At 47.5% G+C, this 23,090-nt stretch overlaps 1 protein-coding gene across 1 annotated transcript in view; it reads left to right on the top strand.

Moving 5' to 3' along the window:
* LOC145361085 (uncharacterized) overlaps positions 1-23,090 on the top strand; it is a 266,002-nt gene that overhangs the window by 194,895 nt on the left and 48,017 nt on the right. The window contains exons 36-43 of the mRNA XM_080216669.1: positions 2,176-2,229; positions 3,627-3,680; positions 5,156-5,209; positions 7,486-7,593; positions 9,366-9,455; positions 11,700-11,753; positions 13,088-13,195; positions 14,472-14,579. Coding sequence (XP_080072795.1) covers positions 2,176-2,229; positions 3,627-3,680; positions 5,156-5,209; positions 7,486-7,593; positions 9,366-9,455; positions 11,700-11,753; positions 13,088-13,195; positions 14,472-14,579 — 630 coding nt within the window. The remainder of the gene's footprint in view (positions 1-2,175; positions 2,230-3,626; positions 3,681-5,155; positions 5,210-7,485; positions 7,594-9,365; positions 9,456-11,699; positions 11,754-13,087; positions 13,196-14,471; positions 14,580-23,090) is intronic.

The following is a 23,090-nucleotide window of genomic DNA, read 5'->3' as shown; positions in this document are numbered from 1 at the left end:
ACTAGATATGAAACATGTGAAACATTTATTCTTGAATCTATAGATAGAATATAAACTAGATGGTGTACACACAGTGTCTGATTTGTATACAGTACACAATACCATCATGTGGAGCAACATGCTACAGTAAATTAGATTTATTATTGTCACGTCTTTTAAATCTTTTAGGAGACTTTTAGATAAATACATGGAACTTAGTAAGATAGAGGGTTATAGGTAAGCCCTCCTTGTATCCCAAGAGAAGGTGGTGGTGAGCCGCCATCTTGAACCACTGCAGTCCCTGTAGTGTAGGCACACCCACCGTGCTGTTAGGGAGGGAGTTCCAGGGTTTTGACCCAGCGACAGTGAAGAAACGGCCGATCTATTTCCAAGTCAGGGTGGTGAGTGGCTTGGAGGCGAATCTCCAGGTGGTGGTGTTTCCATGTATCTGCTGCCCTTGGCCTTCTAGATGAAAGTGCTCATGGGTTTGGAAGGTGCTGTCTAAGGAGCCTTGGTAAATCACTGAAGTGCTTCTTGTAGATGCTGGCTGCTTTGCTGAGGCAGCGGGAAGTGTAGACAGTGTCAGTGGTTGGGAGGCTGGTTTGTGTGATGGATTGGACTGCATTCACAACCCTTTGTAGTTCCTTGCGGTCTTGGGCAGAGCAGGAGCCCATACCAAGCTGTGATACAACCAGAAAGACTGCTTTCTATGGTACATCTGTCAAAGTCGGTGAGAGTCATAGCTGACATACCAAATTTCCTTAGTCGTCTGGAAAAGTAGAAATGTTGGTGGGCTTTCTTAACGATAGTGTTGGCACGGGGTGGGGGGGGGGACCAAGACAGTTATTGGTGATCTGGACACCTAAAAATTTGAAGCTCTCGATCCTTTCTACTTCGTCCCTCTTGATGTAGACAGCGGCACGTTCTCCACTACACTTCCTGAAATCGATGACAATCTCCTTCATTTTGTTGAGGGAGAGATTATTGTTGCCGCACCAGTTCACCAGATTCTCTATCTCATTCTGTACCCTGTCTTGTCATATTCAATATGAATATATATATACACAGTGTATTCAGGGTTGGAGTTGCAAGGTTCTTCAGACAGTATATGTTGTGAAAATGCATTTGGGAAGACATAAAGAATGTAAAGAAAATGCTAGAGGGAAAAAAACATTACGTGGTCCCTTTAAAAACTGGTATTTTGCTTCAGAGCTTGGAGGTTTAAAATGCAAGATATACAGAGTCCCAGATTGAAACATTTGTATTCATGGCAAGACAGCAGGGTTGCTTTGGTAACAGGCTTCCGGTGTTTGAATGTTTTGAATTTTATCCAATCAATTTGAGACAGGCGCTCAGCTACCAAGAACCTATAAGATTTGGATTTGATATTGTTGACAGCAGCAGACTAATCCTATTGTAGGAAAATTCATGGGTCATCACAGGTGTAAAAGAGAATGCAAAGGGAGAAAGCTAGAGTTAGCAACCACCACACCTCAAGTCAAGAGGGAGAGAGCAGCTATCCGCAATATATATCTCTTAATAGGATGCACCATCTAATCAGCACAAGGTACCAAGTCAAAAAGAACTCTCAGACAGAGGATTCCACAGAAGAACTCCAAAAGTTTCCAAAAGCCACAAAACCTGGTTGTATTTTTTTTTGAGAGTGACGGAATTCTATTATTATACTTTTGGTTAAAGAATGAGTTTCATATTTATTTGAACAGCATTCTAGTCTCATCTTATTTTACTTGACGTGTTACTTGTTTAGTTAAAGATCCCTGACAGTTAAATTAATAAATTGTTAATTGTTTATTTTAAAGTGAGTGTGGGGTATTTCTGTGAGTTACCCACTAAACGTTACTGCAGGACAGTTCACACCACCTCACACACACTTTTAACAGATTACAAGGCGAGGGATTCCTCTTTTGGGGGATTCGCTGTTACGTCTTAAAGGGGAACAATCTCTGCATTGTAATAGTAATCAATAAAGGAATGAGTTGGGGAGATGGAGTTGGGGAGACGGAGTTGGGGTGACGGAGTTGGGATGATGATCAGCCATGATCGTATTGAGTGGCAAAAGAAGCCCAAAAATATAGCTCTCCGGCATGTCCAACTTTGCAAGTCAAGGGAATGGAATCACAGTGAAGCTGTTTTGCCTTGTGAAGGCTGATGGTGTTGTTTTTATCCTCCTTTCAGGGACCTCAAGGACCTCAGGGGCCAAATGGATTTCCAGGACCTAAAGGACCTCCGGTGAGTGACGTTTTCTCCCTTTATTGGAGAGGTGGAGGGAAGGTAGGCGGTTTTCACGTCTGCTGAACTCCCTGTTGAGAGACCCACCTATGAGCCCCAACTTGAGAAATACTGCAATACCAACAAAGGATGAATCATAGAATCCCTTAGTTCAGAAGGAGGCCTTTCGACCCATCAAACCTGCACCGACAACAGTCTCATCCAGTCTCCACCCCCTAACACTCCTAATAATCCCCCTGACACTAAGGGGTATTTTAGCACAGCCAATCTACCTAACCTGCACATCTTTGGATACTAAGAGGCAATTTAGCATGGCCAATCCACCTAACCTGCGCATCTTTGGACATTATGGGACAATTTAGATAAAGCAAAATACTGCAGATGCTGGAATTTGAAACAAACCTGGAAAATGCTGGAGAAATTCAGCAGGTCTGACATCATCTGTGGGGAGAGAATCGAGCCAATGTTTCGAGTCTGCATGACCCTTCGCCAGAGCCCAGGTCCCAGAGTATTTCCAATCCCCTACTTCTGGAAGAGTTTTGGCTTTATTCTGGAAAACAGAAGGTTGAGGGGATGACCCAATAGAGGGTCCTTAATTATGACGGAATGGTCTCTTAAAGATCTTTATGGGGGAAATATTTGCACAAGCAGCTGTGGCACGGTGGCACAGTGGTTAGCTCTGCTGCCTCATAACACCAGGGACCCGGGTTCGATTCCTGGCTTGGGTCACTGTCTGTGTGGAGTTTGCATGTTCTCCCTGTGTCTGTGTGGGTTTCCTCTGGGTGCTTCAGTTTCTCCCACAGACCAAAGATGTGCAGATTGGTTAAACTGGCCATGCCGGAAGCTGAGAGAGAATTGTGCACGGCCAATGCACCCTAACCAACACGTCTTTTGGAGTGTGGGAGAAAACCGGAGCACCTGGAGGAAACCCACGCAGACACAAGGAGAACATGCAGTCTCCACATAGACAGTGACCCAAGCTGGGAATCAATCCCTGGCATTTTGAGGCAGCAGTGCTATCCAGCGTGCCACCCCGGGGGTAAGTAGATGAGGTTACTGGGATTGGGACTGGGTAAGATACTCTGTTAAAGAGTTGGTGCAGACCTGATGGGCTGAATGGCCTCCCTCTATACTGTCGGTATTCTAAGATCTGGGATTTTGGTTTGATTAGGATGAGCTAGGAGATTATTATTCCTGTTCTCTTCCTCTGATAAAATGTTTAGTCTTCACACGGACCTTTTCCTCGGGAAGTTGGAAAGTGGACTAAAATGAGCATGAAGGGCCCTCTTATCCCCCTCTCTCTTTAGGTTGATTTAGGTCAATGTATGAGGTTGCCAGGCTGGTGAATTATCTGGAGTGGATTGCTTTCTACTGATGACTCTTTGTCATTTCTTCAGGGACCTCCAGGGAAGGACGGGATACCGGGACACCCGGGGCAACGTGGCGAGCCGGTAAGTTTCACCTCCGTCCTGTCCTGCTTCTCCTAATCAGTCACATCGATCGTCCTTGTGGAGTTTTCACAACCACTGATGCCCACCGTGCAGGAGGGCAGGCCGTGGTGCCTGATTGAGGACATTCGTCACTGCTTGTGCCAGTGGCTGTGCATCTGCCCATGTCTTGTGAAGATGGCAGCCTCTTCCTCCCTTCGTATTGGTGGGTTCTGAGACACGCTGAGGGCCTGGGTGTTGCTGCTGATGGAGTGAGGATGAGTTTGAGGGTTTAGCAGATTCCTGCTGCCGTGCGTGTCTGTTTTTTTCTCATATTAGCCGGGGCGATTCTCCCGCCCTGCTGCGCCAGTTTTCCAGCGCAGCGGAGAATCTCCCAGCCGGGCATATGTGGGATTCACTCGCGTTCCCAGCGCCGGATTACTGGTGCTGTCACATCCGCACTGGAAACCAGCTGGTAGACCAGAAAGTCATTTTAAATCTTCATTTAAATCTAACTTTAATGTAATTAGCAGGCCTGGGACTGAATACTCCAGGCCCGCTAGCCTCTCCCACCCCACCAGAGTGTTTCACTCCAGCGGGTGACCCCCGAGGCATGGGCAAACCGACAGTGCCAGCCTGTCACCCTGGCACTGCCCAAGGGGCAAAGTACCAGTGCCCAGGGGGTACCTTGGCACTGCCATAAGACCGTAAGACATAGGAACAGAATTAGGCCACTCGGCCCATCGAGTCTGCCCCGCCATTCAATCATGTCTGATATTTCTCTCATCCCCATTCTCCTGCCTTTTCCCCATAACCCCTGACCCCCTTATTCATCAAGATCAACTCATCAGGCTTTGAAAGAAAAAAATCTCTTGTTGCCTATTTCCCATGGAGTTCATCTACAGAACAACCTATCACAGGAAATAGGGGTAGGCCATTCAGCCCTTTGAGCCAAGCCTGTTTCCCATGGTGCTCCCCTACAGAACAACCTGTCATAGGAAATAGGAGAAGGCTTAGGCCATTTGGCCCTTCAAGTCTGCCCCACCATTCAATTAGATCATTGGCTGGTCTTCCGCCAGAATGTCACTTTCCCCACACAATCCCTTGATACCTTTAACATCGAAAAGTCTGTCGATCTTTGCCTTGGACACATTCCATGGCTGAACCTCCACAGCCCTTTGTGTAGAGAATTCCAAAGATTCACCACCCTCTGAGTGACGAAATTGCTCCTCACCTCAGTCGTAAATGGCTCTTCCTGAGGCTGTGGCCTCCTAGTTCTTGAACCTGCTCCAAATCCCTCCCACATCAACTCTGTCGAGCTCCATAAGAGTTGTGGATGCCTCAATGAGGTCACCTCTCGTCCTTCCAAACTCTGGAGAACAGAGACCCAGTCTCCTCACCAGACAATCCCGCCAACCCTGGGATCAATCTCAGTCCGTACTTACGCTCGCGTTCCTTCCTCTGTTTCACATTCACTCAATTTCTCCTTCACTCCGCAGGGTTTCCAAGGCAAGACTGGACCTCCCGGCCCACCAGGAGTTGTCGGCCCTCAGGTAAGCTTGGCAAACAGCCTGGCACTCTAGAAACATATGGAGAATTCCAGCAGAGATAATCGGAATGGCAGCAATGATTGTTTTTTTTTTGGTGGGGAATGGATAAGTTAATTCTGCTGGGAGGGTTTGGCTTGGAGGGAGGGATGAGGGACTGGAGGAATGAGAGGAATGTTCAATGAGTTAAACTCCCACCTGCGAACTTTTGGGCTCACTCTTGAACTAGCGTGACACAGAAACAAGGAACAATCCTCTTCCAACTCTGCATCCTGTATTAATAGGAGAAGATTGTCATGCTCAGAAGAAATGCTTAATAGCTACTGTTCATCATCATAAGAAGTCTCACAACACCAAGTTGAAGTCCAACAGACTTATTTGGGTAGCACGAGCTTTCAGAGCGCTGGCCCTTCATCAGATGAATGTTGCTCATCTGATGAAGGGGCAGTGCAATGCTCCAAAAGCTCGTGCTACCAAATAAACCTGTTGGAATTTAACTCGGTGTTGTGAGACTTCTTACTGTGCCCAACCCAGTCCAAACCCAGCATCTCCACATCACTATTCATCATCGATAGAATGGAAGTGTCTTGTTAGAAAATGCGGGTGTTAAGCTTGATTTGATTTATTATTGTCACATGTATCAGAATACAGTGAAAAGTATTGTTTCCTGCGTGCTATACAGACAAAGCATACCATTCATAGAGTAAACACAAGTTACTGCGGAATCTCAAACCAAAAGAGAAAATGCTGGAAAATCTCAGCAGGTCTGCCAGCATCTGTAAGGAGAGAAAAGAGCTGAGTTTCGAGTCCAGATGATCGTTTGTCAAAGCTAAAAAGCACAGAAGGTGGGCGATATTTATACTGCAGGGGGAGGGAATGAAAGATGAGTCACAGCCACAGAAACCAAGGGAAAGGCTGCTCATGGCAGCCCACAAACAGAATAAAAGTGCGAATGGCCAAACAGTAGAGAAGCTGAAATCCGAAGGGAAGCTGTGACGGATGAAGATGTGGGAGGGGGGGCGGGGGGGGGGGGGGGAGGAGGGTGGGAGAAGGGTGGGAGAGAGGTAAAATTGAGAAAAAGGGGAAACAAAGGGAAAGAAAAGATAAAGGGGGTAAAATGGGGGAAAGGGTGGGGGGAAGAAAAAGACAGACAAGAAAGAAAGAAAAGGTAGAGGATGGTTAAAAATTAAATAAATTGAAAACAAAGGGGTCCCACTTTCTGTGCCTTTTAGCCTTGACAAAGGGTCATCTGGACGCGAAACGTCAGCTCTTTTCGCTCCTTATAGATGCTGCCAGTTCCGTTCACTGAGGGGAGTAGGAAAAGAGAGGGCGCAGAATGTGGTGTTATAGTCATAGCTAGTGTGTAGAGAAAGATCAACTTTATATAAGCTGGGTCCATTCAAAATCTGACTGCAAAGAAACTGTTCTTGGTTTGGTTGGTATGTGTTGTCCCCTTTGGGGTGACACGGCGGCACAGTGGTTAGCACTGCTGCCTCACAGCGCCAGAGACCCGCGTTCGATTCCCAGCTTTGGGTCACTGTGTGTGTGGAGTTTGCACATTCTCCCCATGTCTGTGTGGGTTTCCTCCATGTGCTTCGGTTTCCTCCCGCAGTCCAAAAGACATGCTGGTTAGGATGCATTGACCATGCTAAATTCTCCCTCAGTGTACCCGAACAGGTGCCGGAGTGTGGCAACTAGGGGATTTTCACAGTAATTTCATTGCAGTGTTAATGTGAGCCTACTTGTGACACTAATAAATAAATTTTAATTTTACTTGGGGGAAATAGGGAGATGGCGAGGGAGGGAAGGACAATGTGATTGGGAAGAGGTGGAGGTGGACGGGGAACTGGCACAGGGAGTGATCGGCAGCGAGTCGTGATGCCTGTGCTGGTGGGGCACACAATGTCTCTGGTACTCTGGGAGATCAGGGCACCTGCGCAATGGCTCCCCTAAAACTCAGCAGCCGGTTCCTCGGCGAGATTAGCCTCCACCTCACCTCCCCTACTGGCGAGAATCATACCCTTGCTCTTTCTTTTCACTAAGTGCTATAAGATTGCTTTTTGAAACGCATCCAAAAACAGTTTTCTTTCTCATTCAGCACTTGGGAATCTTATGCAAAAAAATTCTATTTGCTCTATTTTCTCTCCACAGATGCTGCCAGACCTGCTGTTTTTGTTTGTAATTCTGGCATCTGCAGTACTGTGCTTTTACCGTGTGTATGTTATTGGGTGTAAAGTGCTTTACAATGTATTAATGAAGGTGGTTCCTCCTTCATCTACTAGGGTTCTGCCGGTGACAGTGGACCCATGGGGGAGCGTGGACATCCTGGCGCTCCAGGTCCTCCAGGTGAACAAGGAATCCCGGGGACCGCTGGGAAGGAAGGGGCTAAGGTAGGTTCACACCAGTTGGTCATCTGGAAAATGGGACAAACCAGATTCTTAAGGATGTTTTCCCAGTTTGGCCAGGGCTGGTGTGCTGAGCAAATCCTCACGTTCCATGGAGCTGGACTCTGTTTCCCCAACATCCCTCCTCTGAGTCTTCACAACACTCCCTGCCTGCTTGCGTTCAGGCCAACTAAAACCACTCGCACTGTGACCCTGACTGAACCCGCTGGACATAACCTGGGATCGATTCCGTCTAGGCTTCCCTGAACCAAAGCAGTCAGTATGTTGAGCTGGAGAGAGCCACTATTGAACCATAGAATTCCTACAGTACAGAAGGAGGCCATTCAGCCCATCAAGTCTGCACCAACAACAATCGCACCCTATCCCCGTAACCCCACATATTTACCCTCCTAATTCCCCGCAAACTAGGGTCAATTTAGCATAGCCAATCAATCGAACCTATGCATCTCTGGAGTGTCGGCGCTCTCAATAGGATGAAAATGTCTGTCCCAATTTCCCCTGCCCCAGCTCCCCTCTCCATTCTCATAAATATTCCCAAAAAGTCCCATTAAAATTTCCAAAAATAACTCCCTCCATTTATTTTTGAGGTAAGCCATCCTCAAAGCCAAAATGTCCCAGAATGAAGGGCGGCACGGTGGCACAATAGGTTAGCACTGCTGCCTCACGGCCTTCAGGGACCCAGGTTCGAGTCCTGGCTCAGGTCACTGTCTGTGTGGAGTCTGCATGTTCTCCCCATGTCTGCGTGGGTTTCCTCCGGGTGCTCCAGTTTCCTCCCACAGTCCAAAGATGTGCAGGTTAGGTGGATCGGCCATGATGAATTGACCCTTGGAGTCAGGAGGATTAACAGGGATAGGGAGTGGGTGAAACTGTTGGTGCAGACTCAATGGGTCGAATGGCCTCATTCTGCACTGTAGCGATTCTATGATTCTAACACCACATTCTGTCTAAATTAGTTCTTGCTCACATCACCACCTATATCACTGCGTAAAATCTGCACCTCCTGGTCTCCTGGTCCTTGTGCCGCCAGCCAATGGGGATAATGAGCCAAGAAGTGTTCCGGAAAGTTCTGCTCTAACTCTTTCCCCACCGCCGCGAATAATTGAAACGACTGTTGAGAAATCTCTCAGTCTGTTCCCAGCAAAGGCACCGTTTGATGCACCCAGAGAACACTTGAGATAATCCAAGCACATTGAATTTTACTCCCAAATTATTTCTGGCAATTTTAGTAGGAATTGTTTCCAAGCTTCAATAGGAATTATTTGGAAGCTTTGGGGCATTGTTTGGGAATTGTAAAGCAAATTTTTTGGACATCTTAAAGGAAATTTCTAATTAGATGTTTAATGGGACTTTTTGGGAATATTAAAGGGTGTTATTGTTGGCAGTTTGAATGGGAATTAATTTCAGAAATCTTGATAGGATTTTTGGAAATTTCAATGGGAATTATTTTTGGAAATTTTAATGGAATATTTTTGGAAATTTTAATGGAATATTTTTGAGAATTTTATTAGGATATTTTGGGAAATGTAATGGGTTTTTTTTGGAAGTTTTAATGGAATATTTTTGGGAATCTTAATGGAATATTTTTGGAAATTTTATGGGAATTATTTTTGAAAAGGTTAATGAGATATTTTGGGGAATCTTAATGAGATATTTTTGGAAAATTTAATGGGACATTTTTTGGAAATTTTTATGAGAAATCTTGAAAATTTTAACAGGAATGATTTTTTTGAAATCTTAATTCCCTTTCTTCCTTGCAGGGAGATCCTGGTCCGTTTGGTTCTCCTGGAAAACCTGGTCCAGCTGGAATCCGGGGATTCGCAGGGACACGAGGATTACCTGGCGCTTTGGTAAGCCCTGGCACGAAGAGTGATGGGAAGCGAGAAATGGCAGCCTGGGGTTTGGCTTCAGATTGTTAACTCACATCGCAGGTGGTTCAGAGAAGGTTCACTGCGCTGACCCCCGAGGTGAAGGGCTTGCCTTGTGAGGAAAGATTGGGCCTGATGCTCATTCCGAAGAATGTGACACTCTGGCGGGGTTAGGAGGGACGCTTGACAAGGTGCATGACCTATCCCTTCACAGGGGAATCTAGAACTTTGGGTGAGTTGGTGGGCACAAGCTTTAAGATAAGGGGCATTCATTTAAGGTGGAGATGAGAGGATGTTTCCTCTCTGAGGGTCAGGAATCTTTGAAATTCTCTACAACAGAGAGCAGTGGAGGCTGAGTGACTGTGTTCAAGGCCGAGATAGACAGAATTTTGAATGGAAGAGGAGTCGAGGTTTATGAGGAACAGGCAGGGAAGTGGAGCTGAGGCCAAGCTAGGGTCTTTTATTGAATGGCCCATCAGGGGCCGTAAGGTCTACTCCTGCTCCTGTTCCTTGTGTTCATGTTAATGGGATGCTCGGCATGGAAGCTCACCCACCAGTGAGCAAATCCAGCTTCAGGGGCCCTCAGGCCCAAAGACTGAGTCACATCCGACAAATTCGAACCCGCTCGCAACCCTTGTTTCTGGGTTGTTGAGAATAATTTCCGAGTTTAAACCAATCTTTGTTTGTGTGTAGGGAGTTGTCCAGGATTTGATTAGTCACCACAGGGAGATGTTTGGAATTCTTTGTTGGGATGTGGTTTTCGCTGGCTTGGCCAAAATTTGTTGCCCATCCTTAATTGCCCCTTAAACTGAGTGGTTTCCTGAGGGTCACAGCGCGAGTGGTTTCAGTTGACCTGAACGCAAGCAGGCAGGGAGTGTTGTGAAGACTCAGAGGAGGGATGTTGGGGAAACAGAGTCCAGCTCCATGGAACGTGAGGATTTGCTCAGCACACCAGCCCTGGCCAAACTGGGAAAACATCCTCGAGAATCTGGTTTGCCCCATTTTCCAGACGACCAACTGGGACCAGTGGAATCCGAGAGCCCTTGGCATCTGCAGAGAACCTACTTTAGCCCCTTCCTTCCCAGCAGTCCCCGGGATTCCTTGTTCACCTGGAGGATCTGGAGCGCCAGGATGTCCACGCTCCCCCATGGGCCCACTGTCACCAGCAGAACCCTAGTAGAAGAAGGAGGATCCACCTGCATTAATCTGGAGTCACATTTTGTTTTTATTTGTTTGTGGGACGTGGCCATCATTGGCTGGGCCAGCATTTATTGCCCATCCCTAGTTGCCCCCTGAGAAGGTGGTGCTGAGCTGCCCCCTTGAATCGCTGCAGTCCACGTGCTGTGGGTTGACCCACAATGCCGTCAGGGAGGGAATTCCAGGATTTTGACCCAGTGACTGCAAAGGAACAACCGATATATTTCCAAGTCAAGATGGTGAGAGGCTTGGAGGGGAACTTGCAGGTGGTGGTGTTCCCCATGTATCTGCTGCCCTTGTCCTAGATGGAAGTGGTTGTGGGTTTGGAAGGTGCTGTCTCAGGATCTTTGGTGAATTGCTGCAGTGCATCTTGTAGATAGTACACACTGCTGCTACTGAGCATCGGTGGTGGAGGGAGTGGATGTTTATGGATGTGGTGCCAATCAAGCGGGGCTGCTTTGTCCTGGATGGTGTCGAGCTTCTTGAGTGTTGTTGGAGCTGCTCCCATCCAGGCAAGCGGGGAGTATTCCATCACACTCCTGACTTGTGCCTTGTAGATGGTGACAGGCTTTGGGGAGTCAGGAGGTGAGTTATTTGCTGTGGTATTCCTAGCCTCTGACCTGCGCTTGTAGCCACTGTGTTTATGTGGTGAGTCCAGTTGAATTTCAGATCTGTGTTGACATCCTTATCGTGTCACTTTCAAACTTTTGATTTGATTTATTATTGTCGCTTGTATAAGGATACAGTGAAAAGTATTTTTTCTTGCGCGCTATACAGACAAAGCATACCCTTCATAGAGAAGGAAAGGAGGGGACTGCAACTCTCTACACCCTGGCTATAACTGTAACACTACATTCTGCAATCCCATCTTTCCTTCTCTATGAACGGTATGCTTTATCTGTATATAGTGCAAGAAACAATACTTTTCATTCCCTTCTTTGACGTTGTATGTCATGATTTTGGAATTCTTTTTTGCTGATTTGTTTCCTAAGCTGCATTGTTAACTCCTTCATTCTTCCTGTCCTGCAGGGCCCTCCTGGATTGAAAGGGGCGGAAGGACCAATGGGTCCACCAGGTCCAACGGTGAGTGAGAATCCACCTGCAAACACTATCTCATCATGCTGTTCCTTTTTAGAGACCGACCAACACCAATCCCTGGTGGCAATGTTTCCGAGTCAACTCGGATTAACCTTCTCCTCTCCGTTAATGACCACACCTCGGGATTAGCTGCCTGTGGAAGGACGCGGCACAGGTTTGTCTGCATTGCACCAGTTTCCTCCCACAGTCTAAAAGATGTGCTGGTTAGGGGTGTTGGTCATGCTAAATTCTCCCTCAGTATATCTGAATAGGCTCCAGAGAGTGGCGACCAGGGGATTTTCACAGTAACTTCATTGCAGTGTTGATGTAAGCCTATTTGTGACACAAATAATTAAATAAACAGCGTGTTTATTTATACAATGCTTAGATTATGAAGATAGATTGCACAAAATGACCGGCACTTTCCTCGACTATAGAAGGTTAAGAGTTTAAGTTTAAAGTTTATTTATTAAGTGTCACAAGTTGGCTTACATTAACAATGTAATGAAGTTACTGTGAAAATCCCCTAGTCCCCACACTCCGGCGCCTGTTTGGGTACACTGAGGGAGAATTTAGCACGGCCAATGCACCCTAACCAGCACGTCTTTCAGACTGTGGGAGGAAACCGGAGCACCCGGAGGAAACCCACGCAGTCACGGGGAGAACGTGCAGACTCCGCACAGACAGTGACCCAAACTGGGAATCGAACCCGGGTCCCTGGCGCTGTGAGACAGCAGTGCTGACCAGTGTGCTGCCCATTAGAGTTAAGGTTTATTAAGGAATTTGAGAGGGTAGCAGGGTAGATAGCCAGAAATCTTTTCTGCTGGTTCCGAGGATAGTGGGGGGGGGTTGGGGAGGGGGCAGTGCTTAGGGGGGGTATAGATTGACTCAAGACCTTAAAACAGACCCAAACCAAGAAGAGAGAAAGTTACAAGATGCTTCACCATTCCAAGTGGCCAAAGTGTGGGGATTCCCTCCCACAGAGTCCACTTGAATTCTGATTTTGAGAGATTTTGTCTAGTACACGGTGCCACAGAGGTAAACGGGATTGGGAGACAACTCAAGTTTGACCCTGAATGTCAGAGCATCGTGGGATGGAACTGTCTTCTTCTGCTCCGAATCCTGATGTTGGGAAGCCCCATGAGTTTTCTTCAACGTGTCTTTCCGGTACCTCACTGGCAAATCTACCTAACGACCGACAGAAATTTACATCTGAAGACTCGAATATTGACCTGATTATTTGTGGGGGGGAGGGGAAGGGGTTGGGAATAAAGCCAACCCCATTGGACGGGAGCCTCCAGCAGCATTGAATGACCTAACCTTCCGCTGTCTTTGCACAGGGGTCGACAGGAGAACGTGGGCCGAATGGTCCGGTTGGTGCCATTGGCCTGCCAGGCCGGCCTGGGAGTCCAGGACCCCTTGGCCCCATCGGAGAGAAAGGGTCCGTGGTAAGTTTAACCCCCTGCCTCTTGCACCAAACCAATCCCGGTGGATACTTTCTTTTGTGTTGGGAGTGGAGTGGAAGGGGAGGGTGGGAATGCAAATTCTCATTTCACACTTTGGACATCTTGGCAGCTCTCCCAAGAAAGTTCTTGCTGAGTTTGTGGGAAAACTGACGTAAATCATGATTTTTGTTTAACTGGGAGTTCAGACTCGAATCTCCCACACTCTGTGCAATGCAGAGGTCACGATCCAATCCCGGGCCTGATAATGACATTTAAGTTACATTCAAACAACACTGAAATAACTTACCTGCTTTTCCTGCCGGTTTGCAGTGCGGTCTCAACTGCACCGGATATCCGTCACGGGGAGATACGTGTGTGTCGGGAATGCCTGCGCAAATCGGCGCACATGCGATTCTCCCAGCTCCACACGCTAAAACGTTAGCGTGTCAGGGTGGGAGAATCGCACCCCCTCCTTATTTCTTCTTCCCAGCCTGAACCCTACTAACGGGTTCACGATGTGAGCTTGTTATTAAGACATTTTCGTTCTTTTTATTGGCCTCAGTTAGGGTCTTGTTTACATTGTCTGACTGTGAACTGGACTTCCACAGATAGAATCGTAGAATCCTGATGGTGCAGAAGGAGACCATCCAGCCCATCAAGTCTGCATCGACAGAATCCCACCACGCCCTATCTGCACAACCCCACATATTTACCCTGCTAAATCCCCTGACACTAAGGGGCAATTTAGCATGGCCAATCCACCTAATCTACACATCTTTGGACACTAAGGGGCAATTTTCCATGACCAATCCACCTAATCTACACAACTTTGGACACTAAGGGGCAATTTAGCATGGCCAATCCACCTAATCTACACATCTTTGGACACTAAGGGGCAATTTTCCATGGCCAATCCACCTAATCTACACAACTTTGGACACTAACGGGCAATTTAGCATGGCCAATCCACCTAATCTACACAATTTTGGATACTAAGGGACAATTTAGCATGGCCAATCCACCTAACCTGCACATCATTGGACACTAAGGGGCAATTTAGCATGGCCAATCCACCTAACCTGGACTGTGGGAGGAAACTGCAGCACCCGGAGGAAACATGCAAACTCCACACAGTCACTCAAGTCAGGAATTGAACCCGGGTCCTTGGAGCCATGAGGCAGCAGTGCCAACCACTGTGCCGCCCCAGACAATGTGTGTAAGCACTGGACATAAGTCTGAACAAATCTCTCACGCGTTGCTTGTCTTCTTTCACCTCTAGGGTGACAAAGGCCTCTTGGGCCCCGCAGGCGATGATGGGATCCAGGGTCCCCTGGGCTTACCAGGCCCCACTGGTTCACCAGGCCCTCCAGGAGACGATGGGGACAAGGTAAGCGCAATTTAGTTTGGTACGCAATCCGAGTCAAACCACCCTCGTGTACCAGCGGGTACAGACTTGCTCACTTTGTGTGTGTGTGTGTGTGTGTGTGTGTGTGTGTGTGTGTGTGTGTGTGTGTGTGTGTGTGTGTGTGTGTGGAGGGGGGTGCGGGGGTGCAGAGGAGGAGGAAAAGGAGGAGAGGGTGGCGTTGGAACTGAAAATGTGCAGCTACTGCTGAGTCCTTCTTAAAGTAATTTTGCAGTGTTTAGTAGCACGGGAGAGGAAATCTGTTGGCCCTGGGAATGTTTTAGTGCCAGTAACACACCGTCCAGGGGAATGGAGTCGAGTGGATTGTCCCTGTGTGTTCACATTACCCCTACAACCATGGAGTGTTGACTTATTTTTGACAATCTCCCACATCTTAATATCTTTAATATTACATCATCTGTGGGACTTGGGCGACGCTGGTTAGCCGGCATTTATTGCCCATCCCTAGTTGCCTTTGGAGGGCAGTTGAGAGTCAACCACATTGCTGTGGCTCTGGAGTCACATGTAGGCCAGACCAGGGTAGGGGCCTAGAGTTTGTCCTTGTTTGAGATTTTTTTATTCTATGCCTGCTCACTGGAATTTGAACAAAGTGAATGAATGGAGTGTTGTTCAGCAATAATGGAGGGTGTCTTGTGGCCCAGTGGGTGGCGTCCCAACCTCTGAGCCAGGAAGACCCAGGTTTGAGTCACACTGGAGGACTGGGTGGCCAGGGAAGCTACATTCATAACTCGGGTGGCACAGTGGGTTAGCACTGCAGCCTCACAGCTCCGGGGACTCAGGTTCAATTCCCGGCTCGGGTCACTGTCTGTGTGGAGGCTGCACATTCTCCTCGTGTCTGCCTGGGTTTCCTCCTGGTGCTCCGATTTCCTCCCACAGTCTGAAAGATGTGCGGGTTAGGTTGATGCTAAATTGTCCCTTAGTATCAGGGGGACCAGCTGGGGTAAATGCACGGGGTTAGGGCCTGGGTGGGATTGTTGTCAGTGCAGACTTGATGGGCCGAATGGTCACCTTCTGCACTGTCGGGATTCTATGTATCTATGATAGTGCTTTCAACACGCTATGTCATTGCGGTAGCTGGCCCGTTTAAGGTGACCTTTCCACCACAAATCCTTAAAGGAGCGAGCGCGTTGACTACAGGCAGGAGGCGAGCGCGGGAGAGACCCCTGGTCAGCCATGGCTGAAGCAGAGTGGTGTCCCCCTCAATCTATAAGCCCCTGGTTTCCAGCTAGCGACCTTTCCCAGGACGGACAACAGACACAAGCGTGTGATTTATTGGCGGGAAACCTAAGAAGACGTATTGCGGGAGGATAAGCGAGCACCTGCTCCGATAAATCCTCTTCCAAAACACTCTGTACGAGAGGGTTTTTTCTCTCTGAAGCCCGGTAAAATGTTTGTCGTGCTCCATGGCTTTCCCATAATCCTTTTCCACCCGATTGTGTGGGGCCAACTTTCCCCGCCGTGAGATAACCAGCACACTCGGGCCCCTCAAAACGGTGACAAAAACGTTTCACTTCCACCATCGACACCTTTTCACCACCACCAAACTGTCACAGCCCTCAACGCGGAGTAGTCTTAATATGGTCTAAACTCTGAGGGGGCTGGTCTTACCAGCTTGTCACACCGATCAATCGGCACGGTAAGATTGCGAGAGAGGCGACAAACTGAGTTTGCGTCTGATTTCTCGCCTCTCGCGATCTTACCGGCGGCCCCCGATTTGCCATCGTAATCAGCCTCGCACCCTCGCTTATTTGAATATTTAAATCCTCATTTGAATATTACTAGCGAGCTCGGGATGCAATCCGCCATGATTGGGGTGGGGAGGTCGGGGAGATGATGTCTTGGGGGTGGTGGGTGAGTGACAGTGCAATGTCACTCACTCACTCCCAGTTCAATGTGTACATTTGACCCCGTGATCTGAGAGATCAGGGCACATGCCCAATAGCACCTTCTAGCAGTTAGCAGCCGGCTTCCTGGCTCGAATAGGCTGTTCACTCCACCTACTGGCGAGAATCACACTTTGTTGCTTTTTTTTCTAAATGTCATAAGATTTGACTTTTTTCTCTTGCTTTAAAAAAAGTCTGAAACTCCCCCATTTTCATGCTCGTTCCGCACTTCAAATTTTTTTGGTGAATTCCTCATCTGTGTGTTGAAAGCCTGTTCTATAACTTGAACATTTAATCTATGCTAACACTTCAGTGCATCATTGAGAGTGTGAGATGAGTATCTTGTTCTCCAGATCACATGGTGCATATGGGATGTTAAAGTGTCTAGCCACTTTTAGAACAAATGCCACCTTTGCCCTCTCACCCCTCCCACAACAAGTTACTACAAAGCCATGGCCTCAAGCAGTTTGAGTTGTTTCGGAGACAGCATAGCGGCACAGTGGTTAACACTGCTGCCTCACACCACCAGGTTCGATTCCTGACTTGTGTCATTGTCTGTGTGGAGTTTGCATGTTCTCCCTGTGTCTGCATGGATTTACTCCGGGTGCTCCGGTCTCCTCCCACAGTCCAAAGATGGACAGATTAGGTGGATTGGCCATGCTAAATTGCCTTTTGGTGTCACAGGGACTAGCTTGTGTAAATTCATGGCGATAGGGCCTGGGTGGGATTGTGGTCGGTGCAGACTCTGTGAGGGTGCACTGTAGGATTCTATGATGATTGCGTAATGTCCCGGATTTTCCGATCCCACCATGTTGGGGTCTGCCGTCAGAGTCCCAGACAAACAACTGCTGATTTTCAGTGGGAGGGGGCAATGCCAGCAATGGGCAGGACTGGAAAATCTCAACTGATGCCCAGTGAAGCAGTTGAGGCTGCCTCATTGAATGTTTTTAAGGCAAGGATGGATACATTTTTGAACAGTAAAAGAATTAAGGGTTAGGGTGATCGGGCGGGTAAGTGGAGCTGAGTCCACGAGAAGATCAGCCATGATCTTATTGAATGGTGGAGCAGGCTCGAGGGGCCAGATGGCCTACTCCTGCTCCTAGTTCTTATGTTCCTATGTGTTAGTGGTGTGAGCTTCTCTCTATCTCTGACTCTCTCTCTCTTCTCCCTCCCTCTTCTGTCCTTCCCTCTCTCCATCCTTCTCTCCTCTGCCCACCCTCAGTCTGGGGGCAGCTTCCATTTCACTTTGAGCCATTATTAAACGGTAAAGGCAGAATTTCTCAGGTGGAACAGCTGGATGTTGCGATGCGAGTTAAACTCCGAGCCTGCTTGACTGGAGCTAGTTGTTAGTGAGAGATCAGAAACACAGCTGCGAACTACAATGTGTCTCTCTCTGCACTAACGCCTGTTCAACTTGACTGCTTTGTAAGAACGTTCAGGGTTGCTGCCCACCTTATGTGCTGGCTGTCTGAAGTTGTTCCTTCACCGCTTGCCAGTCCTGTCTGCAAGTGCGTTACCAGCCTCTCCTGGATCATCAGACATAAAACTGCCAGGAGGAATTTCATTTCATTTCCCTGCCAAGCTAACTAGAAATAGTTTCCAGCTTTCTAAGTGTCTAGATCACCAACATCCTACCCTGGTATCCCCCCCATCCCGACACTTTAGTTAAGAAAGCCCACCAACGCCTCTACTTTCTCAATAGGCTAAGGAAATTTGGCATGTCAGCTACGATTCTCATCAGCTTTTACAGATGCGCCTTAGAAAGCATTCTTTCTGGTTGTATCACAGTTTGGTATGGGCTCCTGCTCTGCCCAAGACTGCAAGGAACTACAAAGGGTTGTGAACGAACCCAAGTCCATCACACAAACCAGCCTCCCATCCATTGACTCCGTCTACACTTCCCGCTGCCTTGGAAAAGCAGCCAGCATAATTAAGGATCCCACGCACCCCGGATATTCTCTCTTCCACCTTCTTCATCGGGAAAATGGTACAAAAATCTGAGGTCACGTACCAACTGATTCAAGAAAATCTTCTTCCCTGCTGCCGTCAGGCTTTTCAATGGACCTTTCTTTGCATTAAGTTGATCTTTCTCTACACCCGAGCTATGACTGTAACACTACATTCTGCACTCTCTCCTTTCCGTCTCTATGAACGGCATGCTCTGTCAGTATAGCGCACAAGAAACAATACTTTTCACTTTTTCCCGATATATGTGACAATAATAAATCAAATCAAATCCTTTATTTTCCTGCCTGCCTTCATCTCCAAGATCAAAAGGAAAGGAAAAAGAACCCTTTGAAAGTTAGAATGACTATTTCTTGGTTAGACTCACTGGCTCTATTGCCCCATGTACGGCTGTGTCGACACGCACTAATTCATGTGTTGGCTTGACCCATTCTGCAGTTACAAACATGGCCAACAAAAGGAGTACAGCCCCGGAGGCCAGCTCTCGTCTTCAGAAGTCCGGGGGCCCACAATTTAATTTGTGGTCACACTGCTGAGCAAACTTTGACAATGTTTGGTCAGTCCATCCGAATCTTAATCATTCTAACTTTGGGAAAAGCCTACGGCTGGATCTGGGGTTCATAGTCGATTAGCTGACTAATCGGTGCACAAGTGAAAAACTAAACACCAAACGTGTGCGCCCTTCGGACGGGAAATTTGGGCTGAATAGCAAGTGTTAGAAACATTGGAATTAGGAGCAGAAGTCGGCAAATTCAGCCCTCTGAGCCTACTCCGTCATTCAATCAGATTGTGGCTGATCTCTCCCTGGTCTCAAATCCACCTTCCCACCCGTTCCCCATATCCCCTTGAAAGATTACAGCAAGAAGTCTCACATCATCAGGTTAAAGTCCAACAGATTTATTTGGAATCACGAGCTTTCGGAGGGCTGCTCCTTCGTCAGGTGAGTGGAGAGGTAGTTTTCACAAACTTGGCATATATAGACAGAGGCACAATTGCAAGATAATTACCGATTGGAATGTGAAGTATGGTTGGAATGCGAGTCTACAGGTAATTAATTCTTTATAGGTACAGGAACCAGCAAAGTCTCGCATTCCAGCCATAGTTGACATTCCAATTTCGGAGCAGCCCCGAAGACCCGTGATTCTAAATAAACCTGTTGGACTTTAATCCTGGTGTTGTGAGACTTCTGACTGTGCCCACCCCAGTCCAAGACATCATGGACTTGGAAGATTAAAGGAGAAACAGTGACTGTCGACCCAAATCGACTACTTCGAATTTTATTGCCATCGATTGTATGCGGTTATCATCCACTTAGTAGATTTCCCATCCACTTACAGACACTTAATGGCCTGCCTCAGTTAATCAGTCACTTTGGTGCTTTTTCACACCTCCAGATACAACTATTCCAGGGCTCTCTTCCTAAACACTGTTAGGAAACCTAAACGGTTTTTCACAGCCCCGGTTGGTTCCCATCTCCTGCACCCAACCCCCACCACACCCCCTACTCCCCGATTGACCATCCCAGCAGATTGCTGTGATTGGCTAGTCAGGAACTGGGGGGGAGGTTCAGCAGATAAGGGCACTTGAGGCTCTGTTTTGACCAGTGTGCGGGGGGTGTAATGGAGTTACCACATGGCAAGAACAAATAAAGTCCTTGAGAATTTAATTTGATTAATTATTATCAAATATATTGGGATACAGCAGCACAGTGGTTAGCGCTGCTACCTCACAGTGCCAGGGACCCGGGTTCGATTCCCAGCTTGGGTCACTGCGTAGAGTTTGCACATTCTCTCCTCCCACAGTCGGAAGACGTGCTGGTTAGGATGCATTGGCCGTGCTAAATTCTCCCTCGGTGTACCCGAACAGGTGCCGGAGTGTGGTGACTAGGGGATTTTCACCCTAACTTCATTGCAGTGTTAATGTAAGCCTACTTGTCACACTAATAAACAAACTTTAAAGAAACTCAATGAATGGTGGGGCAGACTCGAAGGGCCAAATGGCCTGCTCCTGTCTCTATTTTCTATAGCTGGAATTTCACCACGGGAATCGGAGCAGGCGAGGAGCGGAGCATAGAAAGATCCATTGATTTGATTGGATTTATTATTGTCATATGTGTTAACATATAGTGAAAAGTATTGTCTCTAGCGCACTATACAGACTCACTGTATGTTAATACACGTGACAATAGTAAATCAAATCAAATCAATGGACCTTTCCATGCTCCGCTCCTCGCCTGCTCCGATTCCAGAGGAGGACGGGACAGTTAAGTTCCAGCCATAGAAAGTAGAAGCAGGGAGTAGGCCATTCGGCCCTTCGAGTCTGCCCCACCAATAATTATGTTTCTTTAAAGTTTGTTTATTAGTGTGACAAGTAGGCTTACATTAACACTGCAATGAAGTTACTGTGAAAATCCCCTGGTCGCCACACTCCGGTGCCTGTTCGGGTACACTGAGGGAGAATTTAGTAAATGGGCTCGGGTGGGATTTTACAGCTTCAGGATGAACGAGGCTATAAAATCCTGCGTATTGTTTCTGTTAAGTGAGGATGATCTTGCTCTCCCCAGACATGCCGTGAAGACGTTGGGATCTTTTCGATCCAAATATGTGATAAGGTTGTTGTCAACCATCATCCTCTGACTGATGGTGCTGTTCTGTTTCTGCTTTTCCCTGTTTTCTAACATGGAATTTAACTTGACCACAATCAATACCTCTGGGTTCAGCTGCTCAGTATTAACCAAGCTAATTTAATCCCTTTTAACTAAATATTAGTATTTGAGCATCTGTCGAGCTTTTCTCAAACAAATTACAGATTGCTTGGCTGTGCGCCGCCGGGATAGTGGGTGTTCGATTTATTAGACGGAGCTTATGGCACAGAAACAGGCCATTCAGCCCAGCTGGTCTGCGCTGGCATTCATGCCTCATGCAAGCCTTCTCCTATCCCTCTTCAATGTGCCCCGTCAGCGTGTCCATCTACTCCTCCCCCCCCCCCACCCCCAACCGCCCAATCTAGCTTCCCCTTAAAGGTATCTGTGTTACTCACCTGTTGTCTGGGGCAAATCCCACCACATTCTCCCCTTTCTCTGCGCAAAGAATTTCCTCCTCCGCTTCTTATTGGGTTTATTAGGCACCAGCTTGTATTTATTCCTTCCACTGTGTTAATAGGATGGGCACAGTAAGAAGTCTCTCAGCACCAGGTTAAAGTCCAACCAGTTTATTTGATGGTAAACCCACAAGTTTTTGGTGTTTGCCCCTTCGTCAGGTGAGTGGAGAGTTCTGGTCTCAAACAGGGCGTATAAAAAGCACACACAGTTTACAGAATACTGATTAGAATGCGAGTCTTTACAGCTAACCTGCTATTCAAGTCTTAAAGGTGCAGACAATGTGCGTGGAGATGGTATTAGGCACAGGTTAAAGAGATGTGTATAGTCTCCAGACAGGACAGTAAATGAGATTTTACAAGTTCAGGCAAGTCACGGGGGTTACAGATAGTGCGACACGAACCCAAGATCCCGGTTGAGGCCGTCCTCATGTGTGCGGAACTTGGCTATCAGTCTCTGCTCAGCGACTCTGCATTGTCATGTGTCGTGAAGGCCGCCTTGGAGAATGCTTACCCCAAGATCAGAGGCCGAATGCCCGTGACTGCTGTCATAGCAACGGATGAATGAACATCGCTCGATAATCACCAGGCAAGACTGTTCACTTCCTGTTGGCGAACACTTCAGCGGTCACGGGCATTCAGCCTCTGATCTTTGGGTAAGCGTTCTCCAAGGCGGCCTTCACGACACACAACAACGCAGAGTCGCTGAGCAGAGACTGATAGCCAAGTTCCGCACACATGAGGACGGTCTCAACTGGGATCTTGGGTTCATGTCACACTATCTGTAACCCCTGTGACTTGCCTGAACTTGCAAAATCTCATTTACTGTCCTGTTTGGAGACTATACACATCTCTTTAACCTGTGCCTAATGCTATCTCCACCCACATTGTCTGCACCTTTAAGACTTGAATAGCAGGTTAGCTGTAAAGACTCACATTCTGATCAGTATTCTGTGTGTGCCTTTATACGCTCTGTTTGAGACCAGAACTCTCCACTCACCTGACGAAGGGGCAAACACCGAAAGCTTGTGGGTTTACTATCAAATAAACTGGTTGGACTTTAACCTGGTGCTGAGAGACTTCTTACTGTGTTTACCCCAGTCCAACGCCGACATCTCCACATCCTTAATAGGATAGCTACAAAGATAATGGGAGTAAGAGTAGGCCATTCAGCCCTTCAAGTCTGTTCCGCTATTCATTGTGATCACGGCTGATCATCCAATTCAATCTCCTGACCCTTCCCCCCCATACCCCTTGATCCCTTTCACCCCCAAGAGTTATGTCTAATTTCTTCTTGAAATCACTTCAACTGCAGTCTGTGGGAGTGAATTTCACACACTCGCCACTCTCTGGGTGAAGAAATTTCTCCTCACCTCAGTTCTTTTCCTGATGACATTCAATATTTTGGCCTCAACTGTTTTCTGTGGTTACAAATTCCAGCGCTGACCACTCTCTGGGTGAAGAAAGCTCTCCTCACCTCTGTCCTAAACGGTCTACCCTGTATCGTCAGACTGTGACTTCTGGTTCTGAA

This window comes from Carcharhinus amblyrhynchos, chromosome 33 (assembly GCF_965287045.1).
Source record: "Carcharhinus amblyrhynchos chromosome 33, sCarAmb.v2.hapA, whole genome shotgun sequence".
In the NCBI taxonomy this organism is placed as follows: Eukaryota; Metazoa; Chordata; class Chondrichthyes; order Carcharhiniformes; family Carcharhinidae; genus Carcharhinus; species Carcharhinus amblyrhynchos.
This window is presented reverse-complemented; position numbering and strand designations above follow the sequence as displayed.